This window comes from Gopherus flavomarginatus, chromosome 3, assembly GCF_025201925.1.
Source record: "Gopherus flavomarginatus isolate rGopFla2 chromosome 3, rGopFla2.mat.asm, whole genome shotgun sequence".
In the NCBI taxonomy this organism is placed as follows: Eukaryota; Metazoa; Chordata; order Testudines; family Testudinidae; genus Gopherus; species Gopherus flavomarginatus.
In genome coordinates, this window is record NC_066619.1 from 58,534,448 (window position 1) to 58,551,440 (window position 16,993).

General features: G+C 43.8%; 1 protein-coding gene across 3 annotated transcripts in view; it reads left to right on the forward strand.

Annotated features, from left to right (window-relative positions):
• ADGRV1 (adhesion G protein-coupled receptor V1) overlaps positions 1-16,993 on the forward strand; it is a 447,886-nt gene that overhangs the window by 67,618 nt on the left and 363,275 nt on the right. For all 3 annotated transcript variants that reach the window (XM_050943853.1, XM_050943852.1, XM_050943851.1), the window contains 5 exons: positions 1,178-1,354; positions 11,005-11,185; positions 12,959-13,161; positions 14,609-14,738; positions 16,695-16,775. In XM_050943853.1, coding sequence (XP_050799810.1) covers positions 1,178-1,354; positions 11,005-11,185; positions 12,959-13,161; positions 14,609-14,738; positions 16,695-16,775 — 772 coding nt within the window. The remainder of the gene's footprint in view (positions 1-1,177; positions 1,355-11,004; positions 11,186-12,958; positions 13,162-14,608; positions 14,739-16,694; positions 16,776-16,993) is intronic.

Here is a 16,993-nt window from a genome sequence, read left to right on the forward strand (position 1 = left end):
TCCCCAAATGGCCCCCTGAAGGATTGAACTCACAACCCTGGATTTAGCAGGCCAATGCTCAAACCACTGAGCTATCCCGAATCGATATAAGCGAGCTCGGGGATCGATATATCGATATAAGCGAGCTCGGGGATCGATATATCGCATCTAGATTAGACGCGATATATCGATCCCCGAGCAATCGATTTTAACCCGCCGATATGGCGGGTAGTCTGGACGTAGCCTAAGGTGCCACAAGTACTCCTGTTCTTTTTGCGGATACAGACTAACACAGCTGCTACTCTGAAATAAAATCATAATGGCTTTATGTTTGGAATCTTCCATGACCTTTTTTGTTACATCATCTCTATTTGTCCTCCAAACACATCATAAAGACTTCAGTCTTCTTGGTTTGAATCAAAGCAGTTTTCAGTTTGGACGGCTTGTTTTTTAAGTGCCTGCCATATACTGTGATAATAGATTCCTTCAGGTCCAAGTGCCATTGATATAGTCTCATACCACCGATCATCACCCAAGCATGAAGCAAAATTAAAAATTAATAGAAAAAGTTAATTGTCCAGTACTCATCTTACATCTATTTCAGCAGTGAAGCAATAGCTAATGATTATATGGCAGATACACAACATTGTTTTAGCATACTTTCTCTACATATCTGTCTACTAGGGAACTAAGTCATGCTCAGTATACTCTGGAAGCCGTCATACAGCATATAGAATACATTGCTATTTGTCTTTTCAAAAGTATGGTTGTCTGATTAAATTATTCTCTATCATAATTCTATGAGATGTACAGACAGTACCAATAAATATTCTCTGAAATTCTTTTGTATTTTCTTCATACAAAGAATACTGTGTACAGACTGTTTGATTTTTTTCACAATTTTTTCTGTACGATGATTGAAAACTGAAAGTAAGAAAAATGCTCTCTGTTTAGTTTAAGTAATGTTGAGAATGGAGAAAGCCTGATGTATTTTAAAGATTGAATTGCTAAAGGAAACTAAAATCGTTGTTCAGGAATGTAAAGTAGTAATTTTTTCCTAAGTTTCGAGAAAGATCTTGAATTGCAGTAACATTGGAACAATTTTCCTGAAGACCTGATAATTTTTAAAGGATCACTTCTATTGTACTGATTCACTTGAAACTTGTACATTGTTGTCAATCTTCTTATTTGCTTACAGACTTCTGATGAAGGTTCCACTATATCGTGTGTTGTGGAACGTACACGGGGAGCCCTGGACTATGTGTATATATTTTACGTTATCTCTCAGATCGATTCCACCAGCATTAATTACTCTGTTGCTGATTTTGCAAATACCAGTGGAACTATCACGTTCCTTCCTTGGCAGCGATCAGAGGTAAACCTGATCTTATTAAAGTTAATCATCTGGTTCTGTGCAAGCCTCCTGGAAAATACCTTTCAAGTGTACTTTACTGATTTTCATACTTGGAAATGTTTTCTTCAGGCAACTGTTATGGAGCTTTATTGAATCTGTTACTCCTTATAACTAAAAGCAGTGATAGATGTATGAATGTGTATGTATATTTCTGTACACATATTTATAAATATATGTATATGTTTACAAAAATTAAAGTATAGGTGGACATGAACTGAAACATTGGTTCTAAACACCGTTGAACTTGGAGAAAGTTTGGATTCAAGTCTGACTCAAACTTATCTCTATATAAAAAGCAATCAAAGATCAATTTATTTTAAAAAAATAGTAGCAGTCAAATCTTTGCACAATTTCTCAGATCAAGAGTTTTGTGTCTCCTATTGCTCAGTTCTTTTACTGTGAGTTTAATTGTGGATTGTGTTGTGGGAAATCGTACATACATTTGAAGAACAGGTAAAGGACTAAGATAGGGTATGGCCTTTGGGGATGTTTTAGAAAGTTTATATTTTTTTTCTTGTGTTGCTTGAATGCTGGTAAATACAATGATAAATGTTGGAAATTTTACTGTCAAGTTCACCCATGCAGCTCCATTGAAATCTGTGTAAGGGACTGAGCCACACCCATTGAAGCCAATGGAGAGTCTCAGCCCACGTCCACACTACAGGTTAAAATCGGTGGTTTCAAAATCGATTTTATAAAGCAGGGTTTATAAAATCGATTTTGTGCGTCCACACTACGGCGACTTACATCGATCTTGAGCGTCCATGTTCCCTGGCGTCCATCGAAACCCGGAGCGTTGCACTCTGGGTACCTATCCCACAGTTCCTGCAGGGGTCCCTGCTCATTGGAATTATGGGTTACTACCCCAGTGCATGATGGGGCCAAAATCCCCATCGTGGGTGGTTCTGGGTACAGCTTCACCCCCTCCCTTCCTGAAAGCGGCAGACAGTCACTTCGCGCGTTTTTTACTGGCTGCAGTGAGAAAACGCCATTTTGCAGCAAGCATGGATCCTGGTCAGCTCTTATCCTTGATCGCGGATGCTGTAAACAGTTCACGCATTCTCGTGCTATCCATGCTGAACCATGAGACAGAAATGCAAGAGAGAATGCTGCAGTGCGGGGACAACAGTGATGAGGACTTGGAGAACGAGTTTTCCGACACTGCGGGCCCCTGCGCTTTGGAGCTCCTGACGGTTATGGGGGAGGTTCTACCCGTTCCTCGCCGATTTTGGGCACGGGAAACAAGCACTGACTGGTAGGACCGCATAGTCCTGCAGGTGTGGGACGATTCGCAGTGGCTGCGGAACTTTCGCATGCGTAAGAGCACTTTCTTTGAGCTTTGTGACTTGCTTTCCCCTGTCCTGAAACGCCATAATACCAGGATGAGACCAGCCCTCACAGTGGAGAAGCGAGTGGCAATAGCCATCTGGAAGCTTGCAACGCCAGACAGCTACCGGTCAGTCGGTAATCAATTTGGAGTGGGCAAATCTACTGTGGGGGCTGCTGTGCTGGAAGTAGCCAAAGCAATCATTAAGCTGCTGCTACGAAAGGTTGTGACTCTGGGAAACGTGCAGGTCATAGTGGATGGCTTTGCTGCAATGGGATTCCCTAACTGTGGGGGGGCCATAGATGGAACCCATATCCCTATCTTGGCACCGGAGCACCAGGGCACCCAGTACATAAACCTCAAGGGGTACTTTTCGATGGTGCTGCAAGCCCTGGTGGATCACAAGGGACGTTTCACCAACATCCACGTGGGATGGCCAGGAAGGGTTCATGACGCTCGTGTCTTCAGGAGCACTACTCTGTTTAAACGGCTGCAGCAAGGGACTTACTTCCTGGACCAGAGAATAACAGTTGGAGATGTTGAAATGCCTATAGTTATCCTGGGGGACCCAGCCTACCCCTTGATGCCCTGGCTAATGAAGCCATACACAGGCAGCCTGGACAGTGGTCAGGAGTTGTTTAATTACAGGCTGAGCAAGTGCAGAATGGTCGTAGAATGTGCATTTGGCAGATTGAAAGGACGCTGGAGAACGCTACTTACTCGCTCGGATCTCAGCCAAACCAATATCCCCTTTGTTATTGCTGCTTGCTGTGTGCTCCACAATCTCTGTGAGAGTAAGGGGGAGACCTTTATAGCGGGGTGGGAGGCTGAGGCAAACCACCTGGCCGCTGACTATGCGCAGCCAGACACCAGGGCAATTAGAAGATCACACCAGGATGCTGTGCGCATCAGAGAAGCCCTGAAAAGTAGCTTCCTCATGGGCCAGGGTACAGTTTGAATGCAGAGTTTCTTTTCCATTGATTACCACCCTCCCCATGTATTCAGTCCTGCTGCTGCAAGCTAGCTTCCCTGCACCCTTCCAGAACTGCTTGCTTACGGAAAGTAAAGTTGCTGTCTGTAGAAAACATTGAATTCTTTATTAGAAGACAGTCCCTGTAAGCAACGCACCCTCCCTCTTGCATTTACAAGTCTGCGAATAGAATTACATAAGTTGGGTTTTTTTGGGGGGAGAATAGTAAAGGGTTAGGGTTAGGGAGGGAGGGAGGAAGGGAACACAAAGGTAGTTAAGGGAGCCCAGAAGTGTCATCATGGACCAGGGAACGGTGTGACTGCTATGTTTATTTCCCTTTTATTACCCATCTCCCCATGTCTTGACTCCTGCTGCTGCAAGCAAGCTTCCCTGCAACCTTCCATAACTGATTGCTTATTGAAAATAAAGTTACTATTATATGCTTAAAAAATTGTGTTCATTATTAAAAGTCAGTCCCTTTAAGCAACCAACCCTCATGCTTGCTTTATCAAGCCTCTGAATGAAATTTCATACCTTGGGGTTTTCCGGGGAAGGGAGGAAGGGAGGTTTAAAGGGAGGGAGGGAGGGAGGGAGGTAAGAAAAAGGCGCATCAGAGAAGCCCTGAAAACAAGATTTATCATGTTCCATGGTACGGTGTGACTGCTGTGTTTATTTCCCCTTTATTACCCACCTCCCCATATGTTAACTCCTGATGCTGCAAGCTAGCTTCCCTGCAGCCTTCCAGAACTGCTTGCTTACTATCATTAACAACCCACCCTCACACTGCCTTTGAATAGCATGTACTGAGAGTCAAAAAAATGAAAAGGTACCACGGGAGAGGTTTGGGAGGAGTACAGGAGGGAAGAAACATGACATAAAGGGCATTTCAATGTAATGACAGCCTTCTGGTTGGACTGTCCATGGGGATGGAGTGGGCAGTTACAGAAAGCCTTCCCCCACGCGTTCTTACACGCCTGGTTCTGGAAGGAGTGGGACACGGTGAATACTGAGGGAGGTTATACATGGGCTGCAGTGGCACTCTGTGACCCCGCAGCTCTTCCAGCATACTGCGGAGGATGTCAGTCTGATAACGAAGAAGCTCCAGCGTTGCTGCCCGCCAACGCTGATCTTCCTCCCGCCACAAATCATTTTTAGCGTCCCTCCTGTCTTCACGTTGACTGGCAGCCTCCCTGTACTTTGCGACCAAATGTTTCCAGTCCCCCTGATGAGCTCTCTCAGTACGGGTTACTGCCATTATTTCTGTGAACATCTCCTCCCGTGTCCTCTTCTTCCTTAGCCTCCTTATCTGACCTCCCCGTCTGACAGGAGAAGGGAGGCTGGAGAAATGTGCAGCTGTGTGGGGGGTGGGGGGGAAAGAGTGATAGAAGAATCATAAGAGACACATTTCACAGAACAATGGTTATACTCTTTCACAGTGAACTGCACTATTCACCGTACCTAGCACATGTAACTGTACTACAAGGTCGCCTTAGGATTCTTTTAATACTTATTGCTTGCGGCTGTGGACTGAGATATCAGCTCAGACGCAGTTCAGGGGAGCACACAAACCGTGTCTGGAGAACATGGTAAGTGACATGGCAGTGAACCGTGCACTGGCTTTTATTACCCTGCACCCCCTGCTATTATCAGGTAGCTTGCACGCTTTGGAGGCAAAGTGCTTAAAGGAATAACACTGGATTCTTTTCTTAAGCCATGGAAAAGGTTCAGCAGCGGGCAATAGTGAATGCCCCCCCCATCTGCATCTCTGCTGTACTGGGAGGTAGGTTTAACGCCTTCCACCTCACCCTTTCCCCCCTCTGCCATGGCAATTACTAGCGATGATTCATGCTGCCCAAGTGCTTGGAGACACCGCCCCGTGGGAATGTTTAGCATTCTACCATCCCCCACAGGGCTAAATGTTAGGAAAGATTTTCATTTACTGGAGCAATACAGCAGACAAGAAAGAATGGTCATCTCTGTTCCCTTACTAAAGTACATTAATTTCTAACAGGTGACCATGAATGATATCACTCTCCTGAGGATAACAGAAAGAGAAAAAGAAATTATGCTTCTTGAATGCCAGCAGTCCCCGGGCCCATTCGCTGCTAGGCTTTGTCATGCAATGATACCTGATTACGTGCTCCAGGCATGGCGTGGTAAAGTTTCGTTTCATGGCGGACGGAACAAGGCAGCCCTGCCCAGAAACCGTCTGCAAAGGCTTTTGGGGTTCCTCCAGGAGTGCTTCATAGAGATGTCCCTGGAGGATTTTCGCTCCATCCCCAGACATGTTAACAGACTGTTCTAGTAACTCTAATTCCAGCTACTGCATGCAAGCACTCATGGCAAATCACTCAGTAAAAAACGCTTGCTTTCCAGCTATGCTTTTAATTAAAAAAAGTGCACTCACCAGAGGACGCTTCCACAGCTTCATTTTCTGGGCTACTGGCTTGAGAGGGCTGCCAGGGTACTTCTGTCAGGGTTAGGAAAAGATCCTGGCTGTTAGGGGGAATTGAATGCTCTGTGCTCTCTGCTGTCTCGTCCTCCTCCTTTTCCTCATCCACATCTTCGACGTCCTCTAAGTCTTCAGCAGTGGCAGAGATCACTACCCCCGCCTCTGAATCCACAGACAGGGGGGGTTTGTCGTTGCGCAGTTCCCTAATATTGCGTTAAGCTCCTCGTAGAAGCGGCATGTTTTGGGGCCAGATCCTGACCTGCCCTTTGCTGCTTTGGTCTTCTGGTACGCCTGTCTGAGCTCCTTCACTTTAACTCTGCACTGCAACGAGTCTCTTTTATGTCCTCTCTGCTGCATGGCATTAGAAATCTTTTCAAAGGTTTTCTCATTTTGTCTACTGGACCGCAGTTCTGAAAGTACTGACTCTTCTCCCCATACAGCTATCAGATCCAATAACTCCTGTGTGTTCCATGCTGGAGCTCTTTTCCTATTCTCAGGAGATTGCATTGTTATCTCTGCTGCTGAGAGCTCCACGCTGGGCAGACAGGAAATGAAATTTAAAAGTTCCCGGGGCTTTTCCTGTGTACCTGGCCAGCAGTAGAGTTCCTTTACCTGTGCAGAGTGGCCACTGGTGCACTGTGGGATACCTCCCGGAGGCCATTAACGTTGATTTCCGTTCACACTAGCTTAAAATCGATTTTAAAAAATCGATATTAGGGTTACTCCTCTCGTTTAGCTGGAGTACAGAAATCGATTTTAGGGCCCCTTAAAATCGATTTTCTGTACCCTGTAGTGTGGACGGTTACAGCGTTAAATCGATTTAATGCTGTTTAAATCGATTTAAAGCTCTAGTCTGGACCTGGCCTCAGTGACTTTTTTTGTCTGGCTATAGCGAAAGGACAGGAGATATTTGATATGGTTTTAATCAGGCCGCAACGTTGTTATTAAATGTCTGGGACTAGCTGGCAGATAGAAGTGACAGTGCAGGTAACCCCATATTCATTCCACGATTACCCACGGGGCTTCTGCCAGCTCCCCATCTTTTTCTATTAAGGTCCCCCCAAGCCAATCCATTCCTGAGACCTTACCATCCAGCCCCCCCTTGTAGGAGGGTTAAGGTGGAGTATAGGGGGAAGAGGTGTTGACTCTATGTCATACCAATCATAGGAATCTCCCCCTATTCCATTCCTTTAATTAATATGGATGGGTAGGGTTCTGTGGCCTGCCTTGTGCAGGAGGTCAGACTAGATGATCATATTGGTCCCTTCTGACCTATGAGTCCAACCGTAGCTCTATTTCCTTTTTAAGTCCCTTTCCGAGCCCTTTATCTGATTACTGTATACCTTCCCTACGGAGTACCTGCACTGGACATCTGCCCCACACATATATAATGATTTGTGACATATAGCCTACTGCCTTCATGCCATGCATGAACCGAGCCCTTCCTGAACCTACTGTGGGGAAGGCATAGAAACCCCAACTCCACATAGCCCAGTCTGGTGGTAAGGGAAAAATTCCTTCCCAGCTCCCCTAAACAAGGGGAGGCTAACACTATGCCCACAGCAGCTCCTGACCAAACCTGGTATTTCACCACCTAACGTGGAAAGAGGGTGAGTACTGCCTCAGCCTGCTCTGAGTGAGAGGGGGCTTCATGCCCAAGGCTGCCACTTTTAAACCCTTACTCCAGTCCGGTTCCCAGGGGAATGAGTCAGCATTGCCAGGCTGGTCCCTTGTCCCCTTTTGCATAGGGTGACCATATTTCACTATACTGAATACCGGGACACCTAGTAAATTTACTTGTATTCAAGCGAGTTCAACGGCAATCAGTCAGAACCATTCAGTACAAACGTTCAAATTAACATCAAGGTGACTGAACCTCTGTTAAAAAGAAATACTGTGTAGTTAGAGTCTTTTTATTTACCTTCTTATCTTTAGGCGTCACACAGGGAGGGTTGACACACACACACTGTACTGTACACCTCTCTTACACAGTGCGGGTGATCGACCTGACCCTCCCTGCCCGGCACTCTCCTCCCTCCATGCCTGGCTGGGTTCCCGGGGTGGACCTGCCTCTCTTAGTACCTGGCGTCATGTCTTCCCAAGGCAACACGTGGCGGGGGAGGTGGGGACATGCAGGGTCACATGTTCCCCTCTCAATATTTCTGCCAGGATTCACACCAGCATGTGGCCAGCAGCAGCCTTTCGGCACTGTGTAGGAGGAAAGGGATGGCAGCTGCTTTCAGCTGTAGGGGAGGATGAGGTGGGGGAAGGGATGACCTGGCCCATGTCTTTACAGAGCTCATATCTTCTCTTCTTGCCCCCCCTTCCCCCGCCTTGTGGCTGGAAGCAGCTTTTCCCTTTCTGCCTGCACAATGTCGAAAGGTAGCTAATGCCTCAAGGCTGCTGCTGGCCACTAACATAATCCAGCCATCTCCTATCCCTTGGCTACAACATGGGCAGGAAAGGTTAATCCCTAAAGATGTCTTGTGCACCAGGACTGCAGGGCTTCAGCAGCTGAAGAGATGGCTCAGCAGGGGAGAGTGCCTAGGGAACGGAGCAGCCCCCTGCTTCCTGGGGCAGGGCTGGGGGTGGGGGGCAGCTGAAGAGGGTACTATGTCCCTGCCCTGGGGCTGCTCTGAAGCCTGCAGGTTCAGGGTGTGAAAAGGCTGGAAATTGTTTTCCCCTCAACTCCAGAGCTTAGCTGAGGGCAGAGAGATTTCCCCTTACTAGCGCTGTGCGGGGCTTTGGCACATTCAGGGCTCTGCTCCTCCTGGCCAGCGCCCTGGACTGGAGGCTTTTGGGCTTTCCCAGGGTGCTGGTCCAGCCAGAGACAGTGGGGGAAGGAAGCAGCAAAGAATCCTGTGGCACCTTATAGACTAACAGACGTTTTGGAGCATGAGCTTTCATGAGTGAATACATGCATCTGACGAAGTGGGTATTCACCCACGAAAGCTCATGCTCCAAAACGTCTGTTAGTCAATAAGGTGCCACAGGATTCTTTGCTGCTTTTACAGATCCAGACTAACACGGCTACCCCTCTGATACTTGGGGGAAGGAAGGAGCCTGTTGGCCAGGTTGTTGGTGAACTGAGCACTCCGACGAGGGGCTGGTTCTCTGCACAGTGCTGGGAGCGGGACACGCCTTGCCAGTGGGGATATGGAGGAGCAGCGGGAATTGAGGGAGGTGAAGAGGCAAAGCAGGGAGAGGACAGCAAGATGATGGGTGGGCAGCAGAGGCAACACATAATCAGCCGCTGCCTGGCGCCTGCCTGCACTCATCAGCCACCGCAGCGCACAGTCAGTGCCGGCCAGAAATGGGTCAGAGGGTAGGGTCCTGCTGACTGAGAGTCCACGTGCAGTACGGTCGGCACTAATGGATCAGTAGGGGGAACGTCTGTCCCTGCGTGCTGCATCTTCATCCCGATACCAGCTTTACAAACCCACCTCCATTATCGGCCACTGGATCCTACGCTCACCCTGGTGGGAGGGCTGCTGGCGAGCAAGGATCCAGCCATCAGCAGGATCCACCAGTACTGAAAGGCTGGGAGAGACAGAAAACATGGGACAATTTGCACGTTTTTAAGAAAAAGTCAGGACACCTGCAGGAGGTCATAAATACAGGGCTGTCCTTTTAAAAACAGGACATCTGGTCACCCTACGTTTGCAGCAGTTTTCCTCTCCCCACCCCTTCCCAGCCATAAAGCACTGTTCCCTTCATACAGCCAACCAGACAAATTCTCCCCTGCTTAAAAGTGCAGTGCAGTTATTATTGGAGTTTTGCTTCGGGTCCTAACCAAACAGTTTACGTAACCATGCATAGAAGTTGGCCCAAAGCCTGTAATATCTGAAAGCATTATGGCACTCCTCAGATCCTTGTCCATTCCATTTCATTCATTGTTTATTATTTATCATACACGTAGTATATAGAGATCCTATTCCATTAATCACTATGTCTAATGAGTATCAGAGCTCCTTTGAAATGTTGGGATCTATCAAGAGCTTAAGTTCATTGTGCACAAACTAAATTACAGTTATTTTCAAATATCAGAATAAAGAGCTATTTACTTCGTTTATGTTTAATCTGTTATAAAAAGGAAATGTAAGAAAATTGTAAAACATTTGAATGTTAAATTTTTTTTGCTTCCAATGTATTACTTTTACAATAATTAGTTTTTAAAATGTAATTACAAAACCTCATGTTATATAACTTCCCCCTTCTCTCGTGGCATAGGTTTTGCCCCTTATAAAGTATATTTTTATAAACAGAGTAGTCAGGTTTCTAGTAAAGGATTCAGAAATATACTCTGATATAGCATCTTAAAAGTACTAAATTTGGCATTTTCCCCCTTATAATATTGTGCTCATAAACATTTAATATCAGCTGATCTAAATATTTTGTGCAAGAGAATTAAAATTCAGGACATCAACAAACTCGTATTCTTCTGCTGGGACCACAAAATACTAAGACCTTATAAGTATATGTAGATAGAAACAGCCTCTAGTGATATTTTTAAACAATTAAATCCTATACAGGATTATTTTTTAATATTTTTTAAAAATGAGATTTAGGTCTACTAAGTCAGTTGGGCACTTCAAAAAATTATACCCATATTATTTCTGAGATGTTAGTGTCTCTATTTTTGCCGTTAATAGTTTTACTATAAAATATTAGGTTGTTTTACCTAAACATCAGAAGTATTGCATACATATTTTAAAAAACTGCATAGCAGATAAAACTAAATAAATGTAAGCATTCGGTGCAGTTTGAATAACAGCTACTGAAAATCTCGTGCTACACGATTGCACTTTTTATGTTATGTTATTATCTTTGTTTAATTTCTGTTTGGATTCTTCCTCCTATAGGTCTTAAACTTGCATGTTCTTGATGATGACATTCCTGAGTTTAATGAATATTTCCGTGTAACATTAGTGTCTGCAGTTTCTGGAGATGGAAAATTAGGTTCAACTCCAACCAGTGGAGCAAGCATAGATCCAGAGCAAGAAACTACAGACATCAGCATCAAAGCCAGTGACCATCCATATGGTAACAGTGATGGAAATCGCATTTTTGTTTCAGATAGTTTTGTTGGCTGGTATAGATTTTTTATGAGTAAAATTACATCAGCCCTCTCTCCAGTATTGTCATAAACAGAGTGTTAAGGGTTAATGTCTCTTATACCTGTAAAGGGTTACAAGCAGGAAACTGGACACCTGACCAGAAGACCAATCAGAAGACAAGATACTTTTAAATTCGGGTGGAGGGAAGTTTGGGTGTGAGTTCTTTGTTCTTTGTTCTTCTCTCGGAGGGTCTGAGAGAGACCAGACATTACTACAGGCTCTCTAAGATTCTTTTCATATAGTAAGTAAAACAGGCGGTTTAGGCTTTTTAATTGTTTTATTCTATTTGCATTTGTGGATCTGACTGGTTAACTTTTATATGTGTAGTTGCTGGGAATATTTTGATTTGTGTTGGTACTGGGGGGAAGGTCTCTTTCTGGTGTCTGTAAGCTATAGGACCCTGTAATAGTTACATCTTGAAGTTACAGAGATAATTCTTTACTTTTTCCTTTCTTTTATTAAAAGATTTCTTTTTAGAGAACCTGATTGATTGTTTTTTCTCTGTTTCCCTTGTTTTATCCCAGGGGATTGGGATAACTCACCAGGAGGGGTGGGGAGACGGGAGGGGGAGAGATAAAATCTCTCTCTGTTTTCCTTGAATCTGTTTGCCTCTTTGTGGAAGGGAAGGGAGATGCTTCTCTGTATGGTGATTTAAGAGGTTAGATCAGTATCTCAGGATAGCCCAGGGAGGGAAGTTCTGAGAGGGCGAAGGTGGGGGAATGGTTTATTTCTCCTTGTTTTAAGAACTCAAGGGATCTGGGTTCTTGGGGTCCCCAGGGAAGGCTGGGGAGGTCAGAGTGCCCCAAAACACTATATTTTTGGGTGGTGGCAGCCTATCAGATCTAAGCTGGTAATTAAGCTTAGGGAAATTCATGCTAGTATCTCATTTTCTGAACTCTAAGGTTCAGATCTGAGAAAGAATGCTATGACAAGTATAGGGGATGTTTTGGGAAAGAAGTGGATGTGGCCAGAGCACACTGTACTCCAGTGAACCTCACTGTCTTAAGGGCCCTATAGAAACATTAGAAGCTGATCCAAATTAGAATAGCTCTTGAACTATTTTGACTAGTATCGAGGCCATTTCAGCTCCCTGCCAGCCTGGAGTTGGACAGAAAGAAGATGGATTAGTCACTTTTGCCTCACCCCCTCTGAACTCCTGCAGAGCTGAGAATTTAGCCTGATGCTTTTACATATAAAATTGTAAATTGTAAAGTTGTATTCAGCAGACGAAGTTAGCAGTGCCCAAAAGAATAGTGACTATTAAGCAAGTGGATTGATGACAAAAGCCTTGCTCAGAAATGTCCACATTATTTTGCTAGTACATAAATAAAACGGTGTAGCAGATTTTTTTTTTTTGTTTCTGGGGGCGGGGGGGGGAAGTCAATCAGATCAAATCATTGAACTTTTAATATGCAGTGCTCCTCCTGGGAGGAGCCTAGTACATTCTGTTCCCATTGAGGCGCAGGTATTTTGTCAAGATTCACTTGCGTATATTGCTTATCCATGTCAGTGGGAGATGAGGTACACAGCACATCCTGGGAGATGCTTAAAATGGGATGGTTGGTGCCCATGTTTGTATTCAGATGTTTAATTTCAGACCCTGCATAATAATGTTAAACATTGTGAAACACATTACGTTATAGAAGGATTTTTCCTAGTACAGGTAAAAATGTAAATTGTTGTTTCTTGCATCTCTCAGGCTTGCTGCAGTTTTCTAGGGAGTTGCTTCCTGGGCCCAGTGATAAAATGATTCTCCCAGCAACTATGGTGCCCCATATTACTGTTAAGGAGGAAATTGGACATATTAGGTTACTGGTAGTTCGTGCACAGGGCCTTCTTGGAACAGTTATGGTGGAATACAAAACAGTGTCACTGACAGCATTCAGTCCTGAAGACTATCAGGTATGTGGAACAGACTGAAATACGTGACTGATGTTTATTTGCGAATTCAGTTAGACTTGTGTGTCTTGGGTTTTAGAGCTTTCTTTCCATCTGTGTTTTTTTTTAAATGTTCGGAGAGTCTTACTAAATAAACCGCTTTACAGTTCTCCCATTGATCATACCATGAGAAAGGTGAATGTTGAAGTTACAACATGTTTTGTACAAAAACAGCAACAAATATCCCGGTGTTGTCATGTTCATGTGGTCATTAGTTTGTTTCTGTATATGGAGCTTAGATTTTGCTAGAACTTTTGCCAACCTCCCCTAATTTTATGACTTCCCTTGTCTTGGGTCAGTGAAGTGTGTATTTCTCCATAGTGGATGTTGATTGCTGTTGTATAGAGGCTAATTACCTCCAGGATGCTCCCAACTCCTCCTGCCCCAGGAGTGACAATTTGAGGTTAACACACATTTGAGTTACCCTAATGGAGCAGCTTAAGGTTATATTTGATAATCATTGAGTGTCCCTCTAAGGTGTGAATAATTGGCGATGCAAGCCTACGAGGGTGTGCATGCCTGTACATACTTAGTGGAGGAATACAAACCCACTGATGCTCACATATAGGTTTGCTCTGCGTTTACACTAGAGCTGTCTTTCTATAGCCTGTTAGTTAGAGTATTCGCCTAGAAGGTGGGAAACGCAAGTTCAAGTCCCTGATCCAATGATTAATTATTTATAAAATGGAGAGAGACCCATACAATAATATCCGAGTGCCCAGTGGCTACGGCACTCTCATGAAATGTGGGAAACCTTCGTTCAAATCCATTCCCCACAACAGGGGCGGGGTGGAATTGCACCCAGATTTTCCACCTCTCATCTGTGTGCCCTAACCAGTCAATTAAAAGTTATACGGAAGGCAGTACCGTTACCTCTTTCTCTTCCTTGAGCTGTTTTGTGAATCTAGTCTTCCTTTGCTTTTGTTAAAATTCTCAAAATTTAAATGAAAAATTGAATCATGTTGAAACAAAACTTTTTTCATTTTGACACTTCTGAAACATTTCAATTTTTGGTTGGGTTGGAAAATGTGTTGTACTTGACACACATTTGCAGATAGTTTCAGGTCAGCTGAAACTGCATTTTGCCCAACTTTCATTTACGCAGGTAAGTGTGCCCTTGTGAAAACCCAATTTATGTGAATAGGTGTGGATTGACTTGACTAAGTTAAACACACGCAGAAGTGCACTTAGGTGCTCACAACTATGAATTTGAGCCTAGGTCTTTTTTGTAATGAAGGTGCAAGAGAATTTTGCGCAACTTTAAGATGCAGACAGAAAGGAAAAAAAAAATTGGTTGTATAAATAGCAAATTTTTCCAGTTGCAGAATGGAAGTCTTTTTTGCCCAAGTGAGTTCAGTCTGATAGAATGAATAGACTTTAACAAAAGCATAAAGAACCTTTTGTTTTTCAGAGTATTGCAGGCACCTTGGAATTTCAGCCTGGAGAAAGATACAAGTATATTACTGTTAACATCACAGATAATCCTGTCCCTGAACTGGAAAAAGCTTTTCAGGTTGAGCTGCTGAACCCAGAGGGAGGAGGTAAGACTCACACATCAACTTATTGCCTACATACGCACAGCCTATTTTAGGCATTGAGGGCTTAAAATACTTAAATCCTTCTCAGAAGGTTTATCTTCCATGGTTGGAAATTTTTTCAAAAAGAGAGACTTAGGTTTAATTTTTTTTTAGACAATCTTCAGTTAATTCATTAGTAATTGTGGAAATCAGCCATGCCTCAGAGAAACTTGGACTGGTTGAATGCTGTTAAGCAACTGGATTATTGCCAAGAATCAGGTCACCTAAATAAGTGCTTTTTATTTTCTTTTAGTATAGCTTTTTTTGCTTGATAATGAGACTTAGAATCATAAAAAAGTATTAACAGGCACCTGAAAAATCATCTATCTCAGTTCAACAGGTTAAAAATATGTTTAAAATAATAATTAACATTAATCAAACAGAGCCAGATTAATCCCTTCTGACACTTAATTGAAGTTAAAGAAATTACACAAGACATGAATTTGGCCCATAGTTTATTCAAATTGGTTATAGTAGTAAAAGGCTACGTGGTTGGCTTAAGGGGCTATGCTTCTGTAGCCCCTTGATGGAACGTTGTTTGATAAGCTGAAGGATCTGTGAGAAACTCAGGGAAACTTATACTAGAAGGCAGGGGCGGCTCTAGACGTTTTGCTGCCCCAAGCAGGGCAGCGTGCCCCGGGGTGGGCACTCTGCCAGTCGCCGGGAGGGCGGCAGGCGGCTCCGGTGGACCTCCCGCAGGCGTGTCTGTGGAGGGTCCGCTGGTCCCGCGGTCTTCTGGTACGCCTGCGGGAGGTCCACCGGAGCTGCCTGCTGCCCTACTGGTGACCGGCAGAGCGCCCCCCGTGGCATGCTGCCCCAAGCACGCACTTGGCATGCTGGGGCCTGGAGCTGCCCCTCCTAGAAGGTGCTTGGCCTAATCAGCTCCAAGTTCCTGTACTTCCTCCACCTGACACACCCAAACCACCCACAGACCTCCATTTCTTACACATCTTTGCTTTCTGGAGATGGTGCTTGTGGCACTGGTATGGAAAATACTGACTTCTCACAAAAAAATAAAAAACTTCAGTCAAAACCCAAAAATGTTTGTTTGAAATGCTGCTGCAGTGCTTTATGGGAGTTGTAGTTTGGATACCTTTATGCTCTAATTTTGTTCTGTGAAGAAAGCTCCCTGTATGAACCTTCATCTCCCATGATGCACCATGAAAAAAAATTTGTGTAGTTGATAACCAAACCTTTTTTATCGGAAAACAATTTTGACAGAAGATTTTCAGCTAACCTTCATTTAAAGCTGTAATAGACAGACACCTTCTAGTACACACCTCCTTGTTCCCCCTCCAATATCTCTGAATGCATACACCCAAAGTTACTATCATCCAGTAAATTGTATGAATTCTGAAGAATGTCCTGGACATTTCCTTAACTTTCTGATGAAAATCTCTCACTTTTGTCCCTTTGTTAACAGCACAACAAATATAAACATACTCTCTGAGGAAACAGTAGCAACTAGTCAGTCATGTCCTCATTAATTCTATTCATTTTTAATTCTACTTCTCAGCTGCCAGTTACAAACCTACCCACAGTTTGTGATCTCCTTTTTGTTTACAGCTTGAAGTCCTGTCTTACAAACTTTCTTCATGCTATACCATCTAAAATACTGGGCACCATTGCACGGTAGCTCTTCTTATCAATTATCAGACCCCTAATGGCTAATTGTCAAAATTGATTTCCTCATAATTACCTTCAGTGTGATAATTTTAAATAAATAAAATGAATGTGCTGTGTATGCTGTTTCTGGCTTTGATCAGAGAACACGTATGCTTTCAAAGTCAAATTGGATGCTTTGCAGGAATATTCCCCTATTTTTTCTTTCTTGTGTAAAAAAGTTTAAATTGCTTTCTGTCTTCTCTGCGTTATAAATGTATATATGTGTATTGTGTGTCTTTGTGTGTCCTCTTGAAGTTGCTGAACTCTTTAGAAATGATGGCAGTGGTAGTGGTGACGGGGACTTGGAGTTCTTCCTTCCTGCTGTCCATCAACATGGTAAGCATCATGGTCTATCCTTTGTTTCTTAATTGATTACTGAAATTTCTCACCCTAGTTCTCACTCATTTGGATTGGTTATAACTGAATTATCTCTCTCTCTCCCTCTCTATGCATTTCAACATAAGCTGACTTTCAATGACAATCAGCATAATTATTTATTCTGTAGGTAGTAGGCGCTTCTGTATAGTTAAGGTTGTATCCAAGTTCCTTGTAAA